The following is a 27997-nucleotide window of genomic DNA, read 5'->3' on the forward strand; positions in this document are numbered from 1 at the left end:
ATCAGATGACAAACATTTATTCAGGTTAATATTTATTTTCCTGAAATAATTAGAAAAGCCTAAATTAAACTGCCATTTCATGTACATAAAATAATGAAATATTGCATACAGAAAATGTACAAGTGCCTTATTCACACGCCACCACTCTCAATATACTCCAAACAAAACCCACCTCCGTCAAACTTAAGTTAAATTCTGCATCATACATAAATGAAAATGCCAAACGTCATTGTTCAGTGCTGAAATTCCTCTGTTTCAGGTTTTGAGAGGCTCGAAATCTGAAATGAAATGTCAAACTTTCACAAAACTAAAAGTAGTGTACATTCTCACATATACCAGGGTCAAACCTGCAGCACAATCAATAGTTTTGGGACAGGTTCAAATTCTGGTCCTATACAGGAACTTACACAAGGTATTTTTGAGAACCTTTTTTTTTTTTTAACTGTGATTCATCTTTATCTGGTTTAATTTCATCTCATCTAATATGATGCATATTTTATGATCATTATTCTAATGGTTCAAGATTTCCCTGGACTGCACTTCTGATTAGATGGGCTGATCCAACCCCTCACTCTGATTTGTCACCCATCAGTTGGCCTTAAATCGTTTGTTGGCTGGTTCCTTGTTGAGGTCATTCTGCTCTCTCTTGGCACCTCTACTTTTGTCTTCGAGTTTGTTGCTTGTTCCGGGCTCGCCATTAGACGGCGTCTCAATGGCCTTCTTCATCTCTCTCTTTTCTCTCCTCTCTTCCATCTCTTCAATCTCCTCTGCAAACAATGCCTTCAGAGGCCGAATGAGCCGTGGAAGCATCTGGAAATCTCCAAATCTAATCTGTAATCCAAGTCAGGACCAAATGAAACAATGAATAAAACTTTCAATGAAAATGGAATAAAGTCAACACCAATTTGGTTTGTATTTTCTCTCTCACTCACACACTCACTGAATCACTCAGGAAGGAATGAAGGAGGAAGAAGGAAGGAGTAAAGATGATAAGGAAGAAAGTTAGGAAGGAGAAAAGAAATAAGAGGAAAGGAGTGAAGGAAGAAGTTAAGAAGGAAGTGAAGAAGGAATTTAGGAAGGAGTAAAGAAACAAGTAAAGAAGGAAGGAATAAAGTAGTAATTGAAGCAAGGAAGTCAGAAGTAGTCAGTTAGAAAGGAAGTAGTAAGGAAGAAGGAAGTTAGGAAAGAGTGAAGTAAAGAGGAAAGGAAGGATGGAAGGAAGGAATAAAGAAGTAACTGAAGCAAGGAAGTCAGAAAGGAAGTAGTAAGGAAGAAGGAAAGGAAGTTAGGAAGGATGGATGGAAGGAAGTTAGGAAGTAAAATAGAAATAAGTAAAGAAGGAGAAAGGAAGGAAGGAATAAAGAAGTAACTGAAGCAAGGAAGTCAGAAGTAGTAAGTTAGAAAGGAAGTAGTAAGGAAGGAAGAAAGGAAGTAGTAAGGAAGAAGGAAAGGAAGTAAATTAGGAAGGAGTGAAGTAAAGAGAAAAGGAAGGATGGATGGATGGAAGTTAGAAAGTAAAATAGAAATAAGTAAAGAAGGAAGAAAGGAAGGAAGGAAGGAAGAAAGAAGTAATTGAAGCAAGGAAGTCAGAAAGGAAGTAGTAAGGAAGAAGGAAAGGAAGTTAGGAAGGAGTGAAGTAAAGAGGAAAGGAAGGATGGACGGAAGGAAGCTAGGAAGGAATATAGAAATAAGTAAAGGAAGGAATAAACAAGTAACTTAAGCAAGGAAGTCAGAAAGGAAGTAGTAAGGAAGAAGGAAAGGAAGTTAGGAAGGAGTGAAGTAAAGAGGAAAGGATGGATTGACGGAAGGAAGTTAGGAAGTAAAATAGAAATAAGAAGGAAGAAAGGAAGGAAGGAATAAAGTAGTAACTTAAGCAAGGAAGTCAGAAAGGAAGTAGTAAGGAAGAAGGAAGTAAATTAGGAAGGAGTGAAGTAAAGAGAAAAGGAAGGATGGATGGAAGGAAGTTACGAAGGAATTTAGAAATAAGAAGGAAGGAATAAAGAAGTAACTGAAGCAAGGAAGTCAAAAGTAGTAAGTTAGAAAGGAAGTAGCAAGGAAGAAAGAAAGAAGTTAGGAAGCAGTGAAGTAAAGAGGAAAGGAAGGATGGACGGAAGGAAGTTAGGAAGGAGTATAGAAATAAGTAAAGAATGGAGGAATGAATGAATGAATGAATGAATGAAGTTAGGAAGGAGTGATAGAAATAAGTAAAGAATTCAAAGTATAAGTAAATTTTCTTTATAAGAAGAAAGAGATGAAAGAAAGAATTAAATGAAGGAAGGAATTAGTTAAGAAGAAGGAAGTCAGAAGTAGTAAGAAAGAAAGAAAGAAGGGAAGGAGGAAAGGAAGTAAGGAGTTAAGAAGGAAGGAAGGAAGTCAGGAGTAAAAGTAGTAAGTAAGAAATGAAGTAGTAAGGAAGGAAGAAGTTAAGAAGTGAAAAGGAAGTCAGAAGTAATTAGAAAGAAAGGAAAGAGGGAAGGAAGAAATTAGTTAAGTGAAGGAAGTTAGGAAGGAGTGAATAAATAAGTAAAGGAAGAAGTGAAGTCAGAAGTAGTAAAAAGAAAGGAATAAGGGAAGGAAAGACGAAAGGAAGGATGGATGGATGTTACAGGCTAAAGCAAGGAAGGAAGCATTTAATCAAGCAAGGAAGCGAGGAGTAAATAAGGTTAACACATGATGTAAGAATTCAAACTCCGTTGATTGACTCAAAGTACTTGTGAAAATCTGTAAGTTTGAAATTGTTATAATTTGACATTATGAACACAGTTAAACTCCTAACCTTCATATGGTCAAAGGAGATCCCCACTTTGCTGTTGAAGTCATCGCTGAAGAGTGGGATTTTAGCGTACCGCTGACTGAAGTGATTCAGGACTATGAATTCAGCGTTCATCATCATACCAATGCTGATAGCCTGAGACGTGGTGCTGAAAAGAGTTACAGACAGAAAATGGTTAAAACAGTGAATGGAAGAAACGTGTAACCTTTAATGCACAACTCAAACTCTGTACGGTCTGAATATACCATTGAAGTGCCATGCTGCAGTATCTCAGAACAGCATTGCAGACTAAATCAGGTGTCTTTAGCCTGCGATCTGTCCCGTGACAGACGGTTTTGGCTTGTTTGAAATTGCAGAAGCTGTACAATCCAAACTAAAGCCAAGTTATTTCTGTGCCATTTTTCTCAGTTTCAGTGTTGGCATAGTAACTGCATTTCACATTTGTAGGGCAGTATGGCTCAGAGCCTTTACAGTTAAGTAATGAGGCGATTCAATATCCTCTGTTGGATTCCTAACTAACCCTATCCTATCCCTTACCAATTCCCTAAAATCAAAGGCCAAGTGCCGATTCCATATATAACTAAATGTACACATAAAACAAAACTAAATGTCTTGGTGTTAGAACTGCTTCTCCAAGATGTTTTCTGCAAAGTTTTGGAAACATAACCCAGCAAATGTCTGAATTTCAACAGCTGAACCAAACCATTCCAGACCCGTATTACACTCTATACCCTCACTCGGCAATCAATTCCCCACTCAAACCCAAATGAATCCCTCACAAAAACTTAAATCTGAGAAACTCTAAGTGCTATTCAGCTCTTCAATTGAGAAGAGCCCTAGTGTGAGACACGGAGCAGTTCATCCAGAGACCCGACGCTCCTGAACTCCAGGACAGCACACTGAACCCAATCAATGTTCATCTAAGAGGAGAGTCCCACAACTTTAAAACAGAGCTGCTTCAGATGAGTCCTCCATCAGGAAACACATTATCCTAGGTAAGCCTGATCGCTTTTACCTCGCCAAGGATTGAGTATTTTTGAGCTCTAGTGGCACCAAAAAAAAAAAAAAATGGCAAAAACAATAGCCACATTTACATTCACTTAAGAAAATGGTTTATTCCAGTGTTTTTGCAGAAATAGGCATTCTGAAACATCATGTAAATGAGAACGGCATTTTCCTGACACTATTTAAGGGTTTAAGAAAAAGCAGTTTAACGCACCTAGGTTTCTCCTCGAGAATGCGGCTTAATGTGGCCATGTAAACACATAAGCGGCTTTCTAACAGGTTTCTAAAGAGTTTAAAGAGTGTGAACAGACCGGACGACTAACGTCATAGGATGAAGCCCAACAACAACGTCAACACAGTGGAAAGAATTCAACACTTCTGGGAGTACAGTGGGGAAAGCACATTCACTATAAACTATTCTCATTTATACACACCAATTTAAAATACCAATTACTGTCCATAACGTCTGTGTATACGCACTCAAAGTGCAACGGGGGAATCCCAGAGTTTGAAGTAAGGGGGAAACCCCAAAACAGCAGCGCAATTCTGCTGCAGGCCACGATGGAAAGTTAAGAAAGCAAACAGTGAAGCAAAGGATAATAAAATTGCGAAGCCTTTCTCGGTTCCCTTGTTTGTTATTTACACAAGCGTCGCGAGGAAATTACTTTGCTGTGGAGAAAGCTGCTTACTGACCGAGCTGCATGTATACGTGAGAAAGCCGCGAACAAAGTGCATGTAAACGGGAACGCCACTTTCCAGGCTTAAGCAGCTTCCTCCTAATAAAAACGGCTTTCTGGTGTCCATGTAAAGGAGCTCAATGACTCTCTGTGTTCCACGGTTCATGCAAAATAAAAGTCCTCACACCATTGGTTGAGCTAATGTTGTTATGTCCACCCATATCTGGCGCATTCACACTACGAGCCGAGCCCATTTGTCCAGAAGTAGACAAATCTCTAAATGTTTTGGACCCTGTTTATACACGTCTTTAGCGTCGTCCTCTTTAAACATGTAAACATGGCCTTAGTCTGGTTGGGTGCATATATCCGTGTCACAGTAGCTGTGCAACTGCATTTCTGTTGATGTACCTGTGTCTTTTCTCAACCGCCTCTTCTTCCATCCCGTCTTCCAGTGTAGCTTCATGAATCAAAAGTGTTGCATTCTTTCCTGAGAACACACCGAGATATGAAATCAATCTCACAAACACACAAAACACAGTTAAGTTACAGTCACCATGCTGTTTCATCTCCCCCACCCATTGTAAAAAAAATAAAAACACCCACACCCACCAGGACACATTCATTCTTTTCCTCTAGAAATCAATCATTAGGACTCCAGCAGCCCAAGAACAAATGCTGAGACAATAAAGAGCTTTCCTAATGAGCAGAAGAGGAACAAACTGACTCCAGCGTTCTGGGAGGGGGGCAGTTAAGGTTGAATACCCCTCCATCACTGATAGACTCCCTCAGAAGCCATTAAAGAGGGCTCTGTGATCGATTACATCACTGATAATGACAGGAAGCAGCATTTAAACACATGGTTTAATCTTATCGATCTGTGAGAATCACTATATACAGATTCACAAGCAATCACAGACTCTCTCGTTCCTGTTGGACTGATGGAGGATAAATGACCATATTTTAATTTTTTTTTACTAAAACTCTCAGGAGGTAGACGGTATTAGTTGGACTACTGTTCAAACGATAATCAAACGACAATATGGGTATTGATACAGATTTCCCGATTCTATTTGATTCTGATTCACAAGCTCTTGATTCGATTAGATTTTGATTCTATATTGATTCATATGGGTATATTTCAGTTCAAATGTCCCTTTTGCTTTCATATGAAATACATTCTCTCCCAGCTAATTCTGTTAATTATACAGGGGACATTCTAACTTGGTAGATTAAGAAAATAGAAATTTTACTAATGATATTTTATTAGATATTCTTCATTTTGGTCACATTTTAGCTTTTTTAAAATGAACAAAACAATGTATTTAATCAATAAATATGATGTTATGGGGGCCTGGGTAGCTCATCGAGTAAAGATGCTGACTACCACCACTGGAGTCATGAGTTCGAATCCAGGGCGTGCTGAGTGACTCCAGTCAGGTCTCCTAAGCAACCAAATTGGCCCGGTTGCTAGGGAGGGTAGAGTCACATGGGGTAAGCTCCTCGTGGTTTCTATAATGTGGTTCTCGCTTTCGGTGGGGTGCGTGGTGAGTTGTGCGTGGATGCTGCGGAGAATAACGTGAAGCCTCCACATGCGCTATATCTCCGTGGTAACGCGCTCAACAAGCCACGTGATAAGATGCACGGATTGACAGTCTCAGACGCGGAGGCAACTGAGATTCGTCCTCTGCCACCCGGACTGAGGCGAGTCACTACGCCACCACGAGGACTTAGAGCGCATTGGAAATTGGGCATTCCATAAAATAAAAATAAATATGATGTTATATTGCATCTACTATATTTTATTACGTTTATTGTTTCATTGCATAATTTTTACTATTTACATTGATTTGCTGAACACGTGCTAAAAACCGGTACTGTCTCTTTAAGGAAACCGGCATTTCTGTAAAGAGCGTGTGTAAATTAGCACATGCTAACGAGAGAGACTCAAATGCCTTTATCTCATCTGTGCTATTAATGATACAATTAAATGTTTATTTTTTGTAGAAAGAAACTTGGGATTCAAGAATCGATATCGAGGTCATTCAAATGAAGATTGCGATGCATCAGGAAATCGATGTTTTTACCCACCACTCCTAACGATAAATAATACTGACAGCTAAACTTAATTGTGCATCTTAGTAAGTGAATGTGTGTGCGCAAGTGTGTGTTTGTGATACGAGTAAATCTCACAAAACTTGTTAAGAACATGTCCAGGTCTAATTTAATAATTACATGACTCAAATTAAATCGAATGAATCTTGTAAAAACACAGTTACAAGTACTTCAAGCTTGAATTGCTCAGATGGTAGGAAAATATTGACTGTTCAGCCAGTTCCCGCCGCCTTCTTTGCCCATCCTTATACTGTTACAGTGGTGCCGAAACCCGGGAGGGAGGAGGGATGCGCTGTCGTGGAGTCCTTGCCGCTGCCATCTGCCTGGGGACGGAGGGGTTGCTGCCGTCCGCCAAAGAAAAAGAGGAGCGGTTCCGTCCGCCAAAGAAAAAGAGGAGCGGTTCCGTCCGCCAGGGGCCGGAAGACTCGCTGCCGTCCGCCGGGGGAGGAGCGAGCTGGCGTCCGCCAGAGGGCGGAGAAGCACTTGAGGACCAGGCAACAGCACATCCGGGAGCCGGCGAACAAGTTCTCTATCTCCTCTCTCTCTCTCTGCGTCTCCGCTCGCCCTTTCCCTCTCCCCACGCCTCATCTCGTCTCTCCCCCAGGTTCACAGAAGGCGGGGTGGACCACCGGCTGACAGAACGGCCGGAAGGGCAGCGTCTTCCCTCCAGAGATGGGGGGGGGGGAGTTAGTCAGACCAGTTGCGCCCCGGCCTGAATCGGGCGGGGGGAGGAGTGTGACGAGGAGGGGGGCGTGGCCGGGCCGTGAAGCTGCACGGCCAGCGCTGAATCAGCTGATCAGCGGGAGAGCGAGATAAAGGGGAGCCGGAGACACCAGTTCGAGAGAGAGACACACGTGGGGGGAGGAGTGTGACGAGGAGGGGGGCGTGGCCGGGCTGTGAGGCTGCACGGCTGGCGCTGAATCAGCTGATCAGCGGGAGAGCGAGATAAAGGGGAGCCGGAGACGCCAGTTCGAGAGAGAGACGCACGTGGGGGGAGGAGTGTGACGAGGAGGGGGGCGTGGCCGGGCCGTGAGGCTGCGTGGCCGAGCCGTGAGGCTGCATGGCCGGCGCTGAATCAGCTGATCAGTGGGAGAGCGAGATAAAGGGGAGCCGGAGACGCCAGATCGAGAGAGAGAGAGAGACGCACGTGGTCACGCTGCATGTGTGTGAGTTTTACATTAAAAGTTACGTTGACTATTCAGCTGGTTCCCGCCTCCTCCTTGCCCATTTGTATACTGTTACAACTGTATTACAATAATTTGTAACTATAAATCAGTAAAAGATCGTTGTATTACCCAAATGAGAAACACCACTGAAAATAATTAGAATTACAAAAAACTCAAAAGGTAAAAAATCTGTATAGTTACGATTTTAATTATCCTGAAAATAATGCCACAATGCAAGAAATCTTAATGGCCCTAAAGTTTAATTTTCTACATGCAAAATATATTTTTTTTTTCTCGATCCCATATCCACTCTCTATCCAATAACTGTTTCTGTTGCTCTGTAAATCCCATAAAAAAAAAATAAAAAAAACATCAATTCTGCAATTAATGCAAAAGTATGGCGAAACCAACCCTGGATCAAGTGTGTAAGTGTGTATGACACAAAGAATGAGCTGTAATTGCTCCATTCAGCCTCAAATCATTCGGCTGCTTTAGAAACAGCCAGCTCTTTTATATGGCACTGCAAGAGATCACATGTGCTATTCTAGATAACTTGTCTGTTATCTGTTTGGATAAAGAGCATTTAATGACACAATTTAAATCATTATTTCAATGCTTTTTTTTCTATATGTAAAAGCAAACAAATCTAAATGTAATAAAACATTCTGAACAGTTTAACCATTGAAAGTCCATCTGCTTATTCAGAATATTTATGACAATATAGGTGCCTGATCTAATAAAAATAACATGACTGTTGCAATATTGTCATAACATGATATTATACGATTCATTACACATATTGCGGCATTTCTGTGGTGAAATGTCCACAGTGTGGCGCTAAAAGTGAATTAAATGTTCTCCCAAACAGATGAAGTTAAGGTTAATGCTCTATCGAGTTTTAAATCAACAAAACCGACCTTCTTCCGTAAACCCTCAAACTTAAACCAAACCGATAGTGTCAGAAAAAGGAAATGTGAGATGAAAAACAAAACCACTCGTACCCCGCTCCGTTACATCACAAGTGAAATGCTCTATCAGTTGAGTTACAATGCAATTTGATCACACTCAAACAAGTTTGTAAATGTAGTTGGTTTTGTAATGCAAACGTTAAAATGCGTTATGCACTATAGTAAGTGTTTACATGACATAAGATAGTATTGTGTAAGGAACAGGACGAGATCATCAATTGATAATCTGCCGTTTTACTTGTGATTTGTGTGAAAGTGAATAAAAGTCATTGCTGTTGTAGCGCCTCTAGTGTCCATTTCACCAAGAAACTGCCACGATACATACAACGAGCCACGTAAAAGTCATTTTGCATGCGAGTGTGGTACATACCCATATTAGCGAGGGCATCGCATGGCATGGTGTCTCCAGAGAACACGAGCTGCCAGCCAGACTGATGTGTCAAACTGCAGGCGAATGCGTTCATACAGTGACGGACTAAACACGTCTGAAACTGCACACACACACAGACGCGGGGAGGACAATAGTGTTCAGATGCTGTAATCTACAGTGCAGTATGGCTGGTATAATGCCCATATATCACTTAAAGGGCTAGTTCACCCAAAAATTACAATTCTGTCATCATTTACAGAAACCACTGAAAACAAATGTCGTTCCAAACTCATCCAATGAAAGTGAATGGTGATCACCATTCTGCCTTACGTCACCTTTTGTGTTTGGAACAACATGAGGGTGAGTAAATGATGACAGAATTTTCATTTTTGGGTGAACTATCCCTTTAAAGAGGGCATAAATACAATTTGCTTAAATTAAATGAACACTTATTTTACACAATATTAATTCAAAATAACATAATACACAACATTTTTATCCGTCAACAAGGCTGTTGCTAGATTTCTAAATTGACAAGGGGTCTAAAGTAACACTTAATCATTCTTTTTATCTATTAATTAGCCAACTGGATCTCTACATCTGTTCAGAGTGAGATGTTCTGAGCAGTTCATAAGCACCTTCAGCAGGTCGTTGTTCTTCAGAACAGCTTGAATGAAGGATTTGGTCTTTACTTTGGGGGTCTCGGCGCCATCGCATAAAAATGTTGCTGGGATAATACTGCAATGATCAAAATCAAACATGAAATTACATTTTTATATGACAGCAAGAAAAAGTTTTGTTTTAACCCTCCTATTGTCTTAAGAAACTGCACCCTCCTTTTGTCATTCGGGTCATTTTTGACCCGTATTGAAAACCATTCAAAATGCATAATTTCTTGATGGCACAAAAGACCCCACTTAATGAAAATCTGTATTATTGTGGTCCCAAAGTGTATAATGATTGGGGGAAAAAAGTACTATATTCTGTATATTAATGGAGCAACATAATTATTAAAGAATAATAATAAAAAAAGTTTAAAAACGTTGTCCAAAAACGTCTTAATTTACCTTTATTTCAATCATTATTTCAATTATATCTTAACTACATTACAACAATTTCAGATTTATTCTGAAATGTTACAATTTTAGTACATGGGGGGGGGCAGTTGCCAGTGTAGTGCATGTTGCGGCTCCCTTCGGCATATCGTGCCGCCGTTTCGCAGCTGACCCATCGGGAAAAGTCCCGGTTGTCCCTATGGCCAGTCCGCCCATGATTAGGTCTTTTACTATTGGGGGGCTTTAGCCCCATTGTACCCCATCATATAAAATCATGTTAGTAAACTTATTTACTAACATATAACCTGTTCAAAACTTTAAAAAATGCTCTCTGTGTGTGTGGACATGTGTGCACAAACCCCATTTGAGAGGAAAGTCTCTAATTTGTGGGAAAGCTGCAGTACCCAGTGGAGCAGGTGGGGGCACTAGAGAACACTATGGGGCAGGGGCTAAATTTGAGATAATTTGAAATATTTGTAGGTCACATTTGACTCATAGACGTACAAAAAACTATTTAAAGCTGAATAACATCCAAAAAGTCTGAAGGTGAAAGGTCACAACTGGTTTTTCCCATACTGGCCATAACTGACCGATTAAGACAATGGAAGGAACAATTTGTTTTAAGTTCTCGCTCCACCCCCATTGTTTCATCAAATATTTTGGGCTCTGAGTGGACTATAAGATCAATCTAGGTGTCATTAGAAAGCTGACATCCTTCCCTTTACGATGATATAAAACATTTTATCATTAGTAGTCGATGATTTGTTTAGCATGCTTTTCCTGCTGGACTGCACATTTTGTTCTGGACATCTCAGATATAACATTGGATTATTTACACAAGCAAGCTCACAGACAAGTTAAAAAATGGCTGAATTTTTAGACAACTGCCTAAGGTAAAAAGAGATATAATGTTTTAAGCTATTTGAGGCTTACAGCAGCAGTTATCAGTTTGTATTTGATGTCTTACAAATATCATATTTCACTTTGTGATTCTTTTGAAAATCTTTGAAACTGTGGTATTACAACAATACAATAAACTATACAACCACATCCCTGAGAATGAGAGCTTTCATTTGATATATGACTTGTCTATGTAGGTGATATTTGAGAGACTGTTACCTTCATATTTCTACCCTATTACCTCTAGGTGGCGCTGATTTGCGTTGCTAATGTTTTGAGGCCTTATTTTGTTACTTTATGTAACAAATGCAGAAGTGATGGTTGTCTCTGAAAAGTTCAGATTCTAAGCTTTCAAAGAATACCACATATGCCCGACTTACATATGTATATGGAGACTTGAACATTTTTAAGCGTAAACTTTTTTCGCGACATAGCGCCCCCTTTTGGACCTGTCGGTGGGTCTGCAGAGTTGAAGAGGTTAAACAATTATATACAAAAAATACATTTTCCTTTTTTGATTTTGCTTGTTTTGATGGTCTTGACAAAGTCACAACGTATGATTCCAGTACCAAAAACTATGCGGTATTTAAAACGTATTCTTTACCTGTCCCGGGTCAAAAATGACCCTAAGACAATAGGAGAGTTAAACGTTTATTTTTTATTTATCAAATGTGGCTTCATGATGGTATTGTAGATAGAAAGACAGATAATAAAGACAGTTAAGCAGCGGTAGTTTTCTCTCTTACTTGATATGGCTGAGTATCTCCTGGCAGTGGTCGTGGTACTGGTTCAACCAGGTCATGATCTGCACTGGAGCGATCAGGTACACGGGACTGAACGCTTTACCCAGACTGTTCTAAAGCACACATCATTAGTCCATATACATCAACTTTACATCAAGAAATAACAAAATTGAGCTTGAAAAATACATACCAGAGCTCTCTCACGCTCCAATAATAAATGAATCAAACCCTGAGAGGACAAAAATGATATAATAAAAGAATATTAAAGACAAACATTTTCATTCACATGACTACATCTTGTTTATAATTGGTATGATGAGCAGACATAAGTTTACAATGGCTCTCACCGTGTGATGATCTGCGTGCATATGCGACACAAAGATAGTGGAGAGTTTGGAGAGGATCTCGTCCACATCATCGCCATAATGACGACACAACTGCCCAAACGTGCCCTCACCACAATCCAACAGCAGCGACTGAGATGGGCTGAAGATCATAGAGACAATCAAATGCACACTCATCAAGTAATATCGCTATAATTAGCTCAAACTGAGATGATATACACATGTAGACATGTTGCATTAATGTAGGTGTGTGTTTATCAGCTATTTCACAATGGCTCTGAATGTGGCTCATCCAATCAGAATTTAGAGCTGTAATTATGTTTTATTTTACCTGATATTCACTAAAGTTCCACTGACGTTTCTGATCTTCATGGGCAGAGACGAGCCGGTGCCCAAAAACACAATCTCAGGAAACCGTTCACCTTTAACAACAAACACACACAATAAACCTCTTAAACTCGGACAGAAATGAGTCAACAGATCACCCAAGGAATCTGCTCTATGGGTGAGTAAAACAACGAAACTAGATTAAATGAAATTACAGATCATTTTAAGCCAATATCGATAACTGATTATTACCTACTTCCTCAAATCTGCCATGGCAGCAGCCAGAATCACTATTATGGTATTTTTGCATCTACAGTTCATTCATAGAAAAATATATTAAAAATAAATTATGGAATTTAACCATTAAATACATATTTAAATTAGGGGGAATTCGAATTAAAAAAATTATATACAAGATTAGACTAACAAAAAAATTATTACATTTAGAATAAATAATAATAATAATTTAGTGTAGTAATTTAAAGTATTCCCTATCAAATTAGGGGATTTAATCATTATATACATATATAGGGGGCCTGGGTATCTCAGCGAGTATTGACGCTGACTATCACCCCTGGAGTCACGAGTTTGAATTCAGGGTGTGCTGAGTGACTCCAGCCAGGTCTCCTAAGCAACCAAATTGACCCAGTTGCTAGGGAGGGTAGAGTCACATGGGGTAACCTCCTCGTGGTCGCGATTAGGGGTTCTCACTCTCAATGGGGCGTGTGGTAAGTTGCGCGTGGATCGCGGAGAGTAGCATGAGCCTCCACATGCTGTGAGTCTCCGCGGTGTCATGCACAACGAGTCACGTGATAAGATGCGCGGATTGACTCATTTATTGGAGAAACAAAATTACATTAGGGAGTTTAACCATTAAAAACATTTAAATTAGAGGAAATTAGAAAATGTATTACAACATTAGAAAATCACAGTAATATTTAATTAAATAAAAAAAATAAACAAAAATAAAAAAAACATTTTACAAATTAAAACAAAAATTATTAAATCAAATTAGGCAATTTAACCATTAAATGCATATTTAAATTAGTGGAAATTAGAAAATTTAAAATATTTAAATAAATAAATAAATAAAGAAAGAAAGAATAAAAGTTAAATTAGGGAATTTAATCATGAAATATATTTTTAAATTACGTGAAATTACAAATTAGAAATTCATTATTATCTTCCAATTTTGACTGTTGTAATTTGGATAAAAGATGAAAAGTATTTTTTTATCCTTAGTTTTACCACCTCAAATCTGCCATGGCAGCAGCCAGAATAACTACTATAGTATTTTTGCTTCTACAGTTCATTAATAAGAAAAATATATTAAAAATAAATTAGGGAATTTAACCATTAAATACATATTTAAATTAGTGGAAATTAGAAATTAAAAATATTAATTACAAAATTAGAAAATCAAACAAAATGTTTAATTAATTTAGAAAAAAAAAATAAACAAGAAAAATATATTAAAGTTATGGAATTTAATAATGAAATACATATTTAAATTAGTAGAATTCAGAAAATTAAAAATGAGAAATTCTAAAATATTATTATAAAAATGTATTTAATCAAATTAGGGAATTTAATTAATAAATATATATTTAAAGCTACACTATGTAACTATTGGTCCTCTAGCGGTTAAAAAATAAAACTGCATGTGTCTTGCGGAAGAACGTAGTTTTGGTTGTGCTTCGGCTCTGCTCCTCTGCCCAGATGAATGTGATTTTGACGCACCGGTGTACACATGGATACAGGACATCTTATCAGAGCGAATGGACAAATAAATAACGAAAGAAAGGAAAAGACGGATAACCGAAAACATCTGAGCAGGTAAATGCCATATCTTATGCTGTTGTTTTGACTTATTGAAAACTTTTTTTTTTTTTTAATATATTACGTTACAAACATTAGAGCAACGTTGGTTAACATTAGACGTAATGAATGCTAGTCTGATAAGGTCAAACGTTGCAACGTTTTTATAACTGCAGGATATTCTGGCCAAATAGACCACGGTAGTTACTAATTTATAGACTGTCATTGTTACCAACCAACATCATTTCAAGACTCACATGTCCATGGCAAGCCTAGAACTAATTATATAAATTATTGCCGTTATAAAGAAAAATACGCATGTGCTAGTAAGTGAAACATTCTGCACCGATTACAGTATAATTATTGTATTTCTCTACACACACAGACGTGATTACATAACTATACATAAACCATACCAATAAAATATCATACATGTGCTACAGTAACCGGAGCTTATTTTCTCTGTGTACGGATATGACATCAACACACACGGGCGAATGACGCATGTATGCAATAAATCATTATTATAGGTTTATCAAAGTGTATTTGGGTAAAGACATGGTTTGGAAGATGGATTTTTGTTGCACTCTCTCATTAATAATATTTTTGTTGTTTTTTAACAAAAAAAAGTTACATAGTGTAGCTTTAAATCAGTAGACATAAAAAAAAAAAATCTAAAATATTTTATTAAATACAGGTGTGGCATATCAAGATGCTGATTAGACAGCATGATTATTGCACAGGTGTGCCTTAGGCTGGCCACAATGAAAGGCCACTCTAAAATGTGCAGTTTTATCACACAGCACAATGCCACAGATGTCGCAAGTTTTGAGGGAGCGTGCAATTGGCATGCTGACTGCAGGAATGTCCACCAGAGTTGTTGCCCGTGAACTGAATGTTCATTTCTCTACCATAAGCCGTCTCCAAAGGCGTTTCAGAGAATTTGGCAGTACATCCAACCGGCCTCACAACCGCAGACCACGTGTAACCACACCAGCCCAGGACCTCCACATCCAGCATCTTCACCTCCAAGATCATCTGAGACCAGCCACCCGGACAGCTGCTGCAACAATCGGTTTACATAACCAAAGAATTTCTGCACAAACTGTCAGAAACCATCCCAGGGAAGCTCATCTGCATGCTCGTCGTCCTCATCAGGGTCTCGACCCGACTGCAGTTCGTCGTCGTAACCGACTTCAGTGGGCAAATGCTCACATTCGATGGCGTCTAGCACTTTGGAGAGGTGTTCTCTTCACGGATGAATCCCGGTTTTCACTGTACAGGGCAGATGGCAGACAGCGTGTATGGCGTCATGTGGGTGAGCGGTTTGCTGATGTCAACGTTGTGGATCGAGTGGCCCATGGTGGCGGTGGGGTTATGGTATGGACAGGTGTATGTTATGGACAACGAACACAGGTGCATTTTATTGATGGCATTTTGAATGCACAGAGATACCATGACGAGATCCCGAGGCCCATTGTTGTGCCATTCATCCACGACCATCACCTCATGTTGCAGCATGATAATGCACGGCCCCATGTTGCAAGGATCTGTACACAATTCCTGGAAGCTGAAAACATCCCAGTTCTTGCATGGCCAGCATACTCACCGGATATGTCACCCATTGAGCATGTTTGGAATGCTCTGGATCGGCGTATACAACAGCGTGTTCCAGTTCCTGCCAATATCCAGCAACTCGCACAGCCATTGAAGATGAGTGGACCAACATTCCACAGGCCACAATCAACAACCTGATCAACTCTATGCGAAGGAGATGTGTTGCACTGCGTGAGGCAAATGGTGGTCACACCAGATACTGACTGGTTCCGGACCCCCCGGACCCCCCCAGTACAGTAAAACTGCACATTTTAGAGTGGCCTTTCATTGTGGCCAGCCTAAGGCACACCTGTGCAATAATCATGCTGTCTAATCAGCATCTTGATATGCCACACCTGTGAGGTGGATGGAGTATCTCGGCAAAGGAGAAGTGCTCACTAACACAGATTTAGACAGATTTGTGAACAATATTTGAGAGAAATAGGCCTTTTGTGTACATAGAAAAAGTCTTAGATCTTTGAGTTCAGCTCATGAAAAATGGGGGCAAAAACAAAAGTGTTGCGTTTATAATTTTGTTCAGTGTAATTAGGAGCAATTAAAAATTAGAAATTAATTATTATCTACTTCCAATGTTGAATGTTGTAATTTGGGGAGGCTTAAAGATGCTAAAAGTTATTTGTATCCCTAGTTTTCTACCACACCGCCTCAAATCTGCCACGGCAGCAGCCAGAATTATTTAGTTTAATAAAATGAATTACGTTTATTAAACTTTCCTAAATCAAGCTACTCTTCTCTGATCGGACCAGTTCTAGCAGATGGAGAAACAGTACAGAGTGACTGTCCAGATTTACAGGAAGTTTTTCTCTGAAAACATTAAATGTCACACTGCAGAAGTCCTCCTGTCTTTCTCCGTATAACTAATCTAATCTTCCATCCCTCTTTCTTTTCTCTCTGTCTCCGTAGAAAACTCACCAGATGAAGAGATGGATCCAGCCGCCTGGAACTTCCTGCACTCCTCTACTTCCTGTAAGAAGTTTGGCACTTCAGCTGCTTCCTTCACAAACTCCTCCAAGTCGCAGGACGGGACGGCATCTCTAAACACACACACAGAAAGAACTAAATATTCACAGAAGTTTCAAACACTATAATAAGTCTGAATCTCCTATTTAAGAACTAGGTTGATGTTTGCACTGAAACACATTTTCCCCTTATTGTACTTTATTTGTGGATGTTACTTGTAAAATGCAGAACTCATTTGACATTGTTCATAATGTGATGTGTTTCAGGTATATAAGAACCTTGTAAATACATCAATTAAAGAAATTTACAGGTTCAACACAAGTAACAAAAATAGAAAATAAATAATGCACTCTATAGGCCTCAACTTGTATTGAACCCAGAACTTTCCTTTTAAAGGTCAATGACCTGAACTGACCTTTGCCACTCCAGTTTGGGCCGAAGCTGAAACTTTAGGAGACACTCGGCTCTGAAGTTAGGAACATGAAGAGAAGCCTGCAGCTCCTATAACGCACACAAACTTATCAAATAATTATTAAACAAAAAACAATAAAAAAAATTAACAAAATTATAAATTAAATATTTAATATCTGTTATAATAACTAATGTAATATTACATACATTTTGAAAAGTATATAAAATTAAACTAAGGAATTTAACCATTAATTAATATTACAAAATAATATTAAATAAAATTAGGGAATTTATTAAATAAATCCTTAAATTAGGGAATATTAGAAAAAAAAAATACTAATTTAGAAAGACAAATAAATATTGAAATGAGAAAAAATAAATAAAAAATATTATTTATTCATTAAATATTTTAATTAGGGGGGATTATAAAATTAAACTAAGGAATTTAACCATTAATTACATATTTTAATTGGGGGAAATAAAAAAATATATATAATAAAAATATTTGAAAATCAAATAAATATTTAAATTAAATTGAACATTACATCAAATTAAGGAATTAAATTATTAAATATGTATTTTAATTAGGGGAAATTATAAATGAAAAAGTTATGAATTTGACAATCAAATACATGTTTAATTAAATTAGAAAAAAAAACACTAAATTAATTAGAAAATAATATTAAATAAAATTAGGGAATTTATTAAATAAATACTTAAATTAGGGAATATATAAAACAATTATTAAATTAGAAAGTCAAATAAATATTTAAATGAGAAAAAATAATAAATACTCAAATTAATTAAAGATTTTAACCATTAAATATTTTAATTAGGGGGAATTATACAATTATGGAATTAGAAAATAAAATAAATATTAAATAAATTATCAAATATATTAAATTAAATTAGGGAATTTAATAATTAAATACCTATTTAAATTAGGAACATTTAAAATAATTACAGTATTACAAAATCACACAGATATTTAAATTAGATGAAACATTAAATAACTTAATGTATTAGATCAAATTAAGGAATTCAATCATTAAATACATATTTTTATTAGGGGAAATTAGAAATTTGAATAGTTATGAATTTGACAATCAAATAAATATTTCATTAAATTAGAAAAGAAACACACTAAATGAATTAGAAAATAATACTGCATTTAATTAAGGATTTTAACCATTAAATAAATGTTTACATTAGGGGGAATTAGAAAATTAATGATGGAATTAGAAAATAAAATATTTATTTGAATTAGAAAAAAACAAACAAATTATAAAATGTATTAAATTAAATTAGGGAATTTAACAATGAAATACATATTTAAATGAGTTTTTTTATTTTATTTTTTTTTATTACGAAATTAGAAAATCAAATAAATGTTTAAATTAATTTATAATTTATTAAATAAAATAAAAATACTAAATTAAATTAATGATTTTAACCATTAAATGCATACATTATTTACAAAATTAGAAAATCATATACATATTTAAATTAGGGGAAATGAGAAAATTCATTATCAAATAAAATAATAAATGTTTAAATAAATTAGAAAAATATGAAATCAGATTAGAAGAGAGACATATTTAATTGGTGAGTGTATCAGTACTTTGGTTCTGTAGAGTTTGAGTTGAGGGAAGATCTCGGGGTGAATGAGGTTTAGCTGCGTCTGGAGTTTGTGACTGCGAGTGTTATGATGAGTGTACGTCTGCTCGTTCATCACCAGATGTTCAGTACTGCTGGGAAACCTGACAGAGAAAATACCCGTCACACCTCATGCTCACTGTGTGCTGATGACAGTATGATCAGATGTGTAGTTCAGATGTACCTGTCCATCCAGCTCTTGTACTGATCTGTGTTCAGAACTGATTCTGGGCACATGTGAACCACCAGAGCAGCCGAATCTTCAGATCCTCCAGTCTGATACCTGCACGCATGACAATATTAGCTTTACATAAAGGTCTAGAAAACAAACACGAAACATGCAGAATACAAAGGCTAAAAAAAAACCTTTTCACCTTTGCAGGATGTGACTGGTGCAGAGCGGCTGTATGAACTCCTCTGATGGACAGTCCAGCACTATAAACACAGGTCCAGGATCAGCGGGAGTGCAGAGCTCCTCGGGACGAATCTGAAACACACAGCACACAAAACAATCATTCTCTACCCTGAAAACTGGAGAACATTTTTTGCAAACAGTTAAATCTGAGTTATTGTAAAATAATGTGTGGTGTGTTGGCATCACCTCTTTTCCATCATGTGTCACAGTCTTTCCTGCTTTAAGTGCATCAATTATGGGTCCAATGGCCGCTGTTCCTCTACAGAGAAAACACAGGAATACATTTGTGGGATTCATTTACAGGACAAAAGAGCTGTGAACACATAATAACTGAACTGATATCAGACACTTACACTGGCAGACCCATCTCTTTAGCTTTCAGCACCTGGAAGTTCCCTTTTTTTGGGTGCAACTAAAATGTTCGATAGGACAAAAAAACGGTCTTTACTAAAGAGTGGCGAGAACGGTGAAGCAATGTTAAATTCTCATATTATTTCTGCTCACCTTACACACATAAGCCACCACAAGAGATGCATCTCGAGTACTGTTTCCTCTGCCATCTGTAAATAATAATAATAATTAAAATTTCTGATTAAATGCATGAATTCTAAATGCAACGTGTTTAAAATTGCTGTTTCAAGTAGCTTTGAAACTGAGATCTGCTCTATTACATCTATATCTATTGATGCATTATTAGTGGAATTTGTAAATAAAACAATAAACAAGAAAAAGCAACTATAACGTATTTATCGTAAATAAAATTAAATATTTAAATATAAACAAATATTAATATATTAGAAAATGCAGATATTTGTTCAATAACAATAAAATATATTATAAATAATCCATTGTAAATCTATTACATTACATTATAAAATGTAATATAATAATAATTATAATAATTATAAGAAAAATAAACTATTTAATATCAAGTTTAAAAATAATGCATATATCATAAATAAAATTATACAAATATTATTATACATAAATTAAAATAATATATATATAATAAAATATATTAATGCTCAATAACATTATTCAAGACATTATTATTTTATACAATAATAATAACACACAAGCAAAAAATATAACTATAACATACACAGTATATTTTAAAAATAATGCATATTTCATTAATACAATTATACAAATATACATACTATTATATTATAAAATATAAAATAAAATAATAGGAATATTAGAAAACAGAAATGTATGTTCAATAACATAATATAATAAGATATTAATAAAACTTACTTGTAAATCTATTAAAACATTACATTATATTGCATATAATTAATAATATAATAAATATAATATTTATTTGAAATATAATGGATATAGCATTATACAAATATTATATATTAAACTAAAATAATATAAATATATTACAAAAAAGGTATGTATGTTCTATAACGTTATACTAGATATTAACTATTAATAACATATATAAAAATATATATATTTTAAATATAATGTATATTTCAAACACAATTAAGTATTATAATAAATTCAATATAAAATAATATTAAAATATTACAAAAATAGATATTTATGTTCAATAGCATAATATACAAGATATTAATTATTAATATTAAATATATTAAAACAAAGGAGACGTGAGCAATTCATAGCAGGTGTTGTTTCAGGGGTGTATTTTCATTTTTTTTTTTTAAAGCTTTTTTTATCGTTTCAGCTTAAAGTGCCCATTTCGAACAATTTTAATAAATAAAACGTGGACAATTTTTACCAAACAAATTAGGCAAATAAGCCTCAAAAAAGCTGAGTAGTTTGCATCCTTGTTAAAACATTACATCATTACATTTCCCCAACAAGCTACATCATAATTGATTTATATTTGGGTTATAATTTTCAAAGAATTCTCCTCTATATAAATGTCTTCTAAGTCCAGCTAAACCGTAGAAAACCATGTCAGGTGTGTGTTGTCTTACCTGGGCTCCCTGCTCTTCTGTTGGAGTTCAGAGTGAGAGTCTCCTCCGAATCCTCCAGTCTCTTGAGCGCCCCCCTCCGACTGCTGTTGGGACTGCTGCTGCGGACAGAACCAGGGGAGCGTCTGCCTCCCTCTGCCTTACTCTCAACTTACACAACACACACACAGAGTGCAGTTATTTACTGGTACTAAGGCGAACAGATCTACCAAAGCGTACAACCTTTAACGGGAATCTGAGTTGAGATCCGTGCAAAAATGAGTGACACTCACAGAATATGGGAACTTGAGTGACAGTCATTGTGTCGTCTTTATACTGAGGTTCTGAATAAGGTCTCACAGCTGTGGATAATAGAGAGAGAGAGAAAAATACACAATGAGCTGTGTGATTGTAAAGCAATCTGAGGATAAATGCAGGAAAATGCGAAAGCATGGATGCAGAATAGTAACGGTAGACTTTACCAAGTTTAATGTCATCCAGCGGTCCTGAAAACACTCTTATGGCGCCTAAGAATTTGTCCTGACACAACAAAAATATCATATATAGACCTGCCGACAATGTAAATGTTGAGCAGAGTGATCATTTCCACTGAAGGTTTGTGTGATCACACACGTACCAGCTGTGGAGGTCCTGACAGGACACATTGAGGGACTCCAGTGTCTTTGAGAGTCAGTATCATTCCTGCACACAAAACACTGAATTAAATGTCAGCCACACATTCAACAAATCAAACCAGTGAAGCAGTTTCCCCATTTGGATACGTTTTACCAGCGACATAAAATTCTGCAGAACTGAAGCCAATCAAATATGACCGATTAAAGTGATGAAAAAGAGTCACTGTTTGACCTGATAATCCCCCGACAGTCTCCCAGCTCATCCTGGTGAGGAAGATGTTGTCTAAACGTGCAATTTTCAATCTGAACACAAGCAAAAACAAGGACAGGACACAGATTTATGCATTCAAAATGAAAGACCATGACATTTTACACTCAGCAGTAATTGAGAATGACAAAGCGGCATCTGTCCAGTTATGTGTTGTCAATGGCAGCATTATATACATTAATCTTGTAGTTTAAAACAACGTCTATTGTCTATATAAACATACTTGTGTTCCTGCATTAGTCTCTGTGTTCCCTCTCCACAGTTAAACAGATACCTGCAATGAACGAGAGAGAGAGAGAGAGAGAGAGAGGTTTATATACAGTGTGTATATAATATATATATATATATATATAAAATAGATTAAAATATTTAACATATTACAATGATATTTAGATTCATATAATTGTCATATTTTCATTTGAATGTACATAAATTAAGCAATATATATATAATGTCTGTTATAATGTAATTATAATAATCAATAATGTTGATAATATTATAAATCTAACATTACAATTCATAAAATTATAATGTATTGATTTATAATAATTGAAAACTGAACTTTTAACTTAATAATGCTTTTAATGGAAAATATTATCCATTAAATAATTTAATCTTTAATAAAATGTTTAGATACTGTATATTAACATTAGTGTAGATGAATTAAGCATTATATAATATAATAATATTTGTTATTAATAATATAATATAAATAATAATGTTGAACTTTAAATATTATACAACAATTAATACAAATTTTCATTTATTGATATATAATTAAACATTGTTAACAATTAATGTTATTTATGACAGGTTTTATGATATATTACCTTTTATACTGAATTCAAATCATTGGAAATGCCAGAACATTTACATTTTTATATTTACATTAAATTAAGCATTATATAAAGTCATAATGTTTGTTATAATGCAAGTATAATAATCAATAATGTTGATATTTAATTCTTATACTACAATTAATACTTGATATAGCTTCACTTTTAAATACTGTATTTATATAATATATATATATATATATATATATATATATATATTTTATTTTTTTATTTTATTTTATTTTTTTAAGGGAAGTATTATAAAGTGATTAGAAAATTTAATATTTATATTTACAGGTGCATCTCAATAAATTAGAATGTCGTGGAAAAGTTCATTTATTTCAGTAATTCAACTCAAATTGTGAAACTCGTGTATTAAATAAATTCAATGCACACAGACTGAAGTAGTTTAAGTCTTTGATTCTTTTAATTGTGATGATTTTGGCTCACATTTAACAAAAACCCACCAATTCACTATCTCAAAAAATTAGAATACATCATAAGACCAATAAAAAAAACATTTTTAGTGAATTGTTGGCCTTCTGGAAAGTATGTTCATTTACTGTATATGTACTCAGTACTTGGTAGGGGCTCCTTTTGCTTTAATTACTGCCTCAATTCGGCGTGGCATGGAGGTGATCAGTTTGTGGCACTGCTGAGGTGGTATGGAAGCCCAGGTTTCTTTGACAGTGGCCTTCAGCTCATCTGCATTTTTTGGTCTCTTGTTTCTCATTTTCCTCTTGACAATACCCCATAGATTCTCTATGGGGTTCAGGTCTGGTGAGTTTGCTGGCCAGTCAAGCACACCAACACCATGGTCATTTAACCGACTTTTGGTGCTTTTGGCAGTGTGGGTAGGTGCCAAATCCTGCTGGAAAATGAAATCTGCATCTTTAAAAAGCTGGTCAGCAGAAGGAAGCCTGAAGTGCTCCAAAATTTCTTGGTAAACGGGTGCAGTGACTTTGGTTTTCAAAAAACACAATGGACCAACACCAGCAGATGACATTGCACCCCAAATCATCACAGACTGTGGAAACTTAACAGTGGACTTCAAGCAACTTGGGCTATGAGCTTCTCCACCCTTCCTCCAGACTCTAGGACCTTGGTTTCCAAATGAAATACAAAACTTGCTCTCATCTGAAAAGAGGACTTTGGACCACTGGGCAACAGTCCAGTTCTTCTTCTCCTTAGCTAAGACGCCTCTGACGTTGTCTGTGGTTCAGGAGTGGCTTGACAAGAGGAATACGACAACTGTAGCCAAATTCCTTGACATGTCTGTGTGTGGTGGCTCTTGATGCCTTGACCCCAGCCTCAGTCCATTCCTTGTGAAGTTCACCTAAATTCTTGAATCGATTTTGCTTGACAATCATAAGGTTGCAGTTCTCTCAGTTGGTTGTGCATCTTTTTCTTCCACACTTTTTCCTTCCACTCAACTTTCTGTTAACATGCTTGGATACAGCACTCTGTGAACAGCCAGCTTCTTTGGCAATGAATGTTTGTGGCTTACCCTCCTTGTGAAGGGTGTCAATGATTGTCTTCTGGACAACTGTCAGATCAGCAGTCTTCCCCATGATTGTGTAGCCTAGTGAACCAAACTGAGAGACCATTTTGAAGGCTCAGGAAAACTTTGCAGGTTTTTTGAGTTGATTATCTGATTGGCATGTCACCATACTCTAATTTTTTGAGATAGTGAATTGGTGAACTTTCCAGAAGGCCAACAATTCACTAAAAATGTTTTTTTTATCGGTCTTATGATGTATTCTAATTTTTTGAGATAGTGAATTGGTGGGTTTTTGTTAAATGTGAGCCAAAATCATCACAATTAAAAGAACCAAAGACTTAAACTACTTCAGTCTGTGTGCATTGAATTTATTTAATACACGAGTTTCACAATTTGAGTTGAATTACTGAAATAAATGAACTTTTCCACGACATTCTAATTTATTGAGATGCACCTGTATATTTATTTTCAGCAGTGTGCATTAAGCATGATGTAATAATATTTGTTATTAATAATCAATAATGTTGATATTTCAATATAATACTACAATACAAATGATTATTATTTTTGATATAAAATAAAACATTGATAACTTTTAATTAACATTATTTATTAGAGGAATTATGAAGTGTTAACATTTATGTCATAGCATTTGCATGTACACATTTACATGTTTGCTATAATGTAATTATATAAAATTTTACTATTACAGTGACTAAATTATCATTTGTTGATATATAATAATTGAACGCCTAACTAATTAATTTAATAATGTTTTTAATGGAAAGTATTATGAAGTGTTATAATATTTAGATTCATATATATTAACATCAGTGTACATAAATTAAGCAATAATGTTATTTTATTAATCAATGATATTTAAATACAGGCCCTACTATAAATATTTTTTATTTATTGATATATAAACATTGTTGCCTATTAGTTTAAGTTTATTTATAAGAGATAGTATGACATGTTACCTTTTATATTGTATTAAAAAAGAAGTTTGAAATGTCATGAAACTTTGATATACTTGATATACTTTCCTATTTATCCTCCTGAGAACCCGCGTCCAGTTTTGGCTTCGCTATATGAAACACATAATTTAATTTCATTTAAACTGACTGATCTCAGTTCAGGAGACTGTGCTGTCAGTAAAGGGTTAAAGTCATGTGACAGAACAACATGGTGCTGACCACAGCGCAGTTGGTCTTTGGGAGAAACGCTAACAAAACTAAATCTGGTAAAAAACCTAATTACGTTTTTACATTGAAACCTGTCCGAGTGAACAAATTAATGTCTCTAGTTTCGTCCGATACGCCATTTTGTTTATTTGAGCGATTTATCGTGAAACAGCACGCTGTTAAACACAATGACCACATATGTGGACTACTGGCTCAGTTTCAGTTAAAATATCCTATATTTACTGTGCATTATCACATTGAGAATCAATGGATGAATCCAAAAACATGTTGCTTTCAGAGACTTTATATAATTTATAATTATAATTTTCTTTATTTATCACACATTATACATTTGCACATATACAGTGAAATTCTTCTTTTTTTCACATATCCCAGCCAAGCTGGGGTCAGAGTGCAGGGTCAGCCATGATACGGCGCCCCTGTAGCAGATAGGGTCAAGGGCCTTGCTCAAGGGCCCAACAGTGGCATCTTGGCGGTGCTGGGGTTTGAACCCCCGACCTTCTGATCAGTACTGCCACTGGAGTTAGGATGAAAATAAGGTGCATTTCAAACTGTTCTGAGACCAGTGCAGACAGACAGCACACTTGAGGTTAAGTCATTCACTAAATAGGGAGCAAGAGAGCATCCTATAGTGCATTCAATCCAAACTTCCTATTTAAAGTTCAGTTTCAGGCTGCAGATGATGTTTGGATCACTCAGCATGTTTGACAGACATGTGACAATGATAATCAGTACATAGATTCAGAATTTATAATGTATCATTTTATTTTAACATGGTTGACAGTGATTGGATGATGCTGGTCATTACTTTAGATCAGAATTAATTATGCCTATTTCTGTCTGTAATGTCTCAAAAACATGATGTGATGAGGAGGAGGGTGTGGCCAGGCCATGATGGAGCACAGCGGCGCTGAATCAGCTGATCAGCGGGAGAGCGAGATAAAGGGCGGCCTGAGGCGCCGGTTCTCGAGAGAGACGCACACGGCCTTGTTGCATATGTGTCTGTTTATGTTTGTTTTAAGTTGAGTTTCTCATTAAAACTTTATGTTTACTGTTCAGCCGGTTCCCGCCTCCTCCTTGCCCGTCCTTGAACTATTACAGTGGTGCCGAAACCCGGGAGGGAGGAGGGATGCACTGTCACGGAGTCCTCGCCGCTGCCAGTGGATGGAGGGGTCGCTGCCGGCTGCTGAGAGCCGGAGGAAGGGAGGAGCAGAGGGCCAGAGGACTCGCTGCCATCTGCCAGGGGGAGGAGCGAGCTGGCGTCCGCCAGAGGGCGGAGGAGCAGTTGAGGACCGGGTGACAGTGCGTCTGGGAGCCAGCGAGCAAGTTCTTCTCTCTCTCAATCTCTCTCTCTCTGTGTGTGTCACCGCTCGCCCTTTCCCCTCGTCTCTCCCCCCAGGTTCACAGGAGGCGGGGGGGGGGGGGGGGTGGAGTTTGTCAGGCTGGTGAATTGGGTGGGGAGGGGTATGAGGAGGAGGAGGGCGTGACTGGGCCGTGATGGAGCTGAATCAGTGGGAGAGCGAGATAAGGAGCGTCCGGAGACGCCGGTTTGAGAGAGAGAGAGAGACGCACGCGGCCGCACTGCATATGTGTCTGTTTATGTTTGTTTAAGTTCATTTATGCATTATAAGTTTGTTGATTATTCAGCTGGTTCCCGCCTCCTCCTTGCCCAACCTTTACCTGTTACACATGAATAACCAACACTCCTGGAAACATAAACGATTTGATTTTTTTTATATAGTTTGATAATATTTAAAATTTCACAACTTAGTCCCGCTGCCACATATGAGGACATCCATTTTTAGGAAATTTTTTTTGGTCTAAATATATATATATATTTATTTATTTTTCTCACAAATGACACTGAGATATTTTTTGGCAGTGTGTTGTTAAGGTGTCACCTCACCTGTTATACTCCGAGAAGACATATAGAGATGCTCCATTATCTCGACTGCCAGCTCCGACCACCTGCACATAGACGGTCGAGGGTCCGTGCAGGTCGCCCTGCCTGCGGTTCTCCTTCATTTTCACATGTCGCAGTGTGTCTTTAGGAGGTTTGGTCTTTCTGGAGGTGTGTGTGGCCATTAGTGATCTGTGGAGGAGAACCGCTTCACTGCCTTTAAAGACTCTACATGTAAACACAGAACAGCGGAGAGTCGCAGCGAGCATAATAAACACTGCAGCTATGAGGAACGGGACATCAGAGCGAGCATTCCCTGAAATAAAGTGATATAACAGCAGATGTTCAGACTGAGCCTGTAGCGAAAAGGGAGTTGAAGGACTGACACACGTGTGTTGGTGCTGGAC

General features: G+C 36.7%; 1 protein-coding gene across 1 annotated transcript; it reads right to left on the reverse strand.

Moving 5' to 3' along the window:
- Positions 1–27996, reverse strand: LOC127451976 (zinc phosphodiesterase ELAC protein 2-like). Its single transcript, XM_051717079.1, has 24 exons — positions 27597–27996; positions 22372–22422; positions 22113–22183; positions 21883–21947; positions 21728–21785; positions 21539–21607; positions 21270–21416; positions 19822–19877; positions 19671–19729; positions 19504–19576; positions 19277–19389; positions 19087–19185; positions 18868–19006; positions 17251–17336; positions 16788–16909; positions 12445–12535; positions 12117–12255; positions 11960–11998; positions 11773–11882; positions 9710–9809; positions 9072–9192; positions 4864–4942; positions 2777–2921; positions 1–831 (listed from the first exon to the last, which is right to left on the reverse strand). The coding sequence occupies exons 1-24, from the start codon at positions 27857–27859 to the stop codon at positions 589–591; spliced, it is 2538 nt and encodes an 845-aa protein (XP_051573039.1). The 5' UTR covers positions 27860–27996; the 3' UTR covers positions 1–588.
- Between the last annotated feature and the right edge of the window lies 1 nt (position 27997).

The sequence above is a fragment of the Myxocyprinus asiaticus genome, chromosome 14 (genome assembly GCF_019703515.2).
Source record: "Myxocyprinus asiaticus isolate MX2 ecotype Aquarium Trade chromosome 14, UBuf_Myxa_2, whole genome shotgun sequence".
NCBI classification, from domain to species: Eukaryota; Metazoa; Chordata; class Actinopteri; order Cypriniformes; family Catostomidae; genus Myxocyprinus; species Myxocyprinus asiaticus.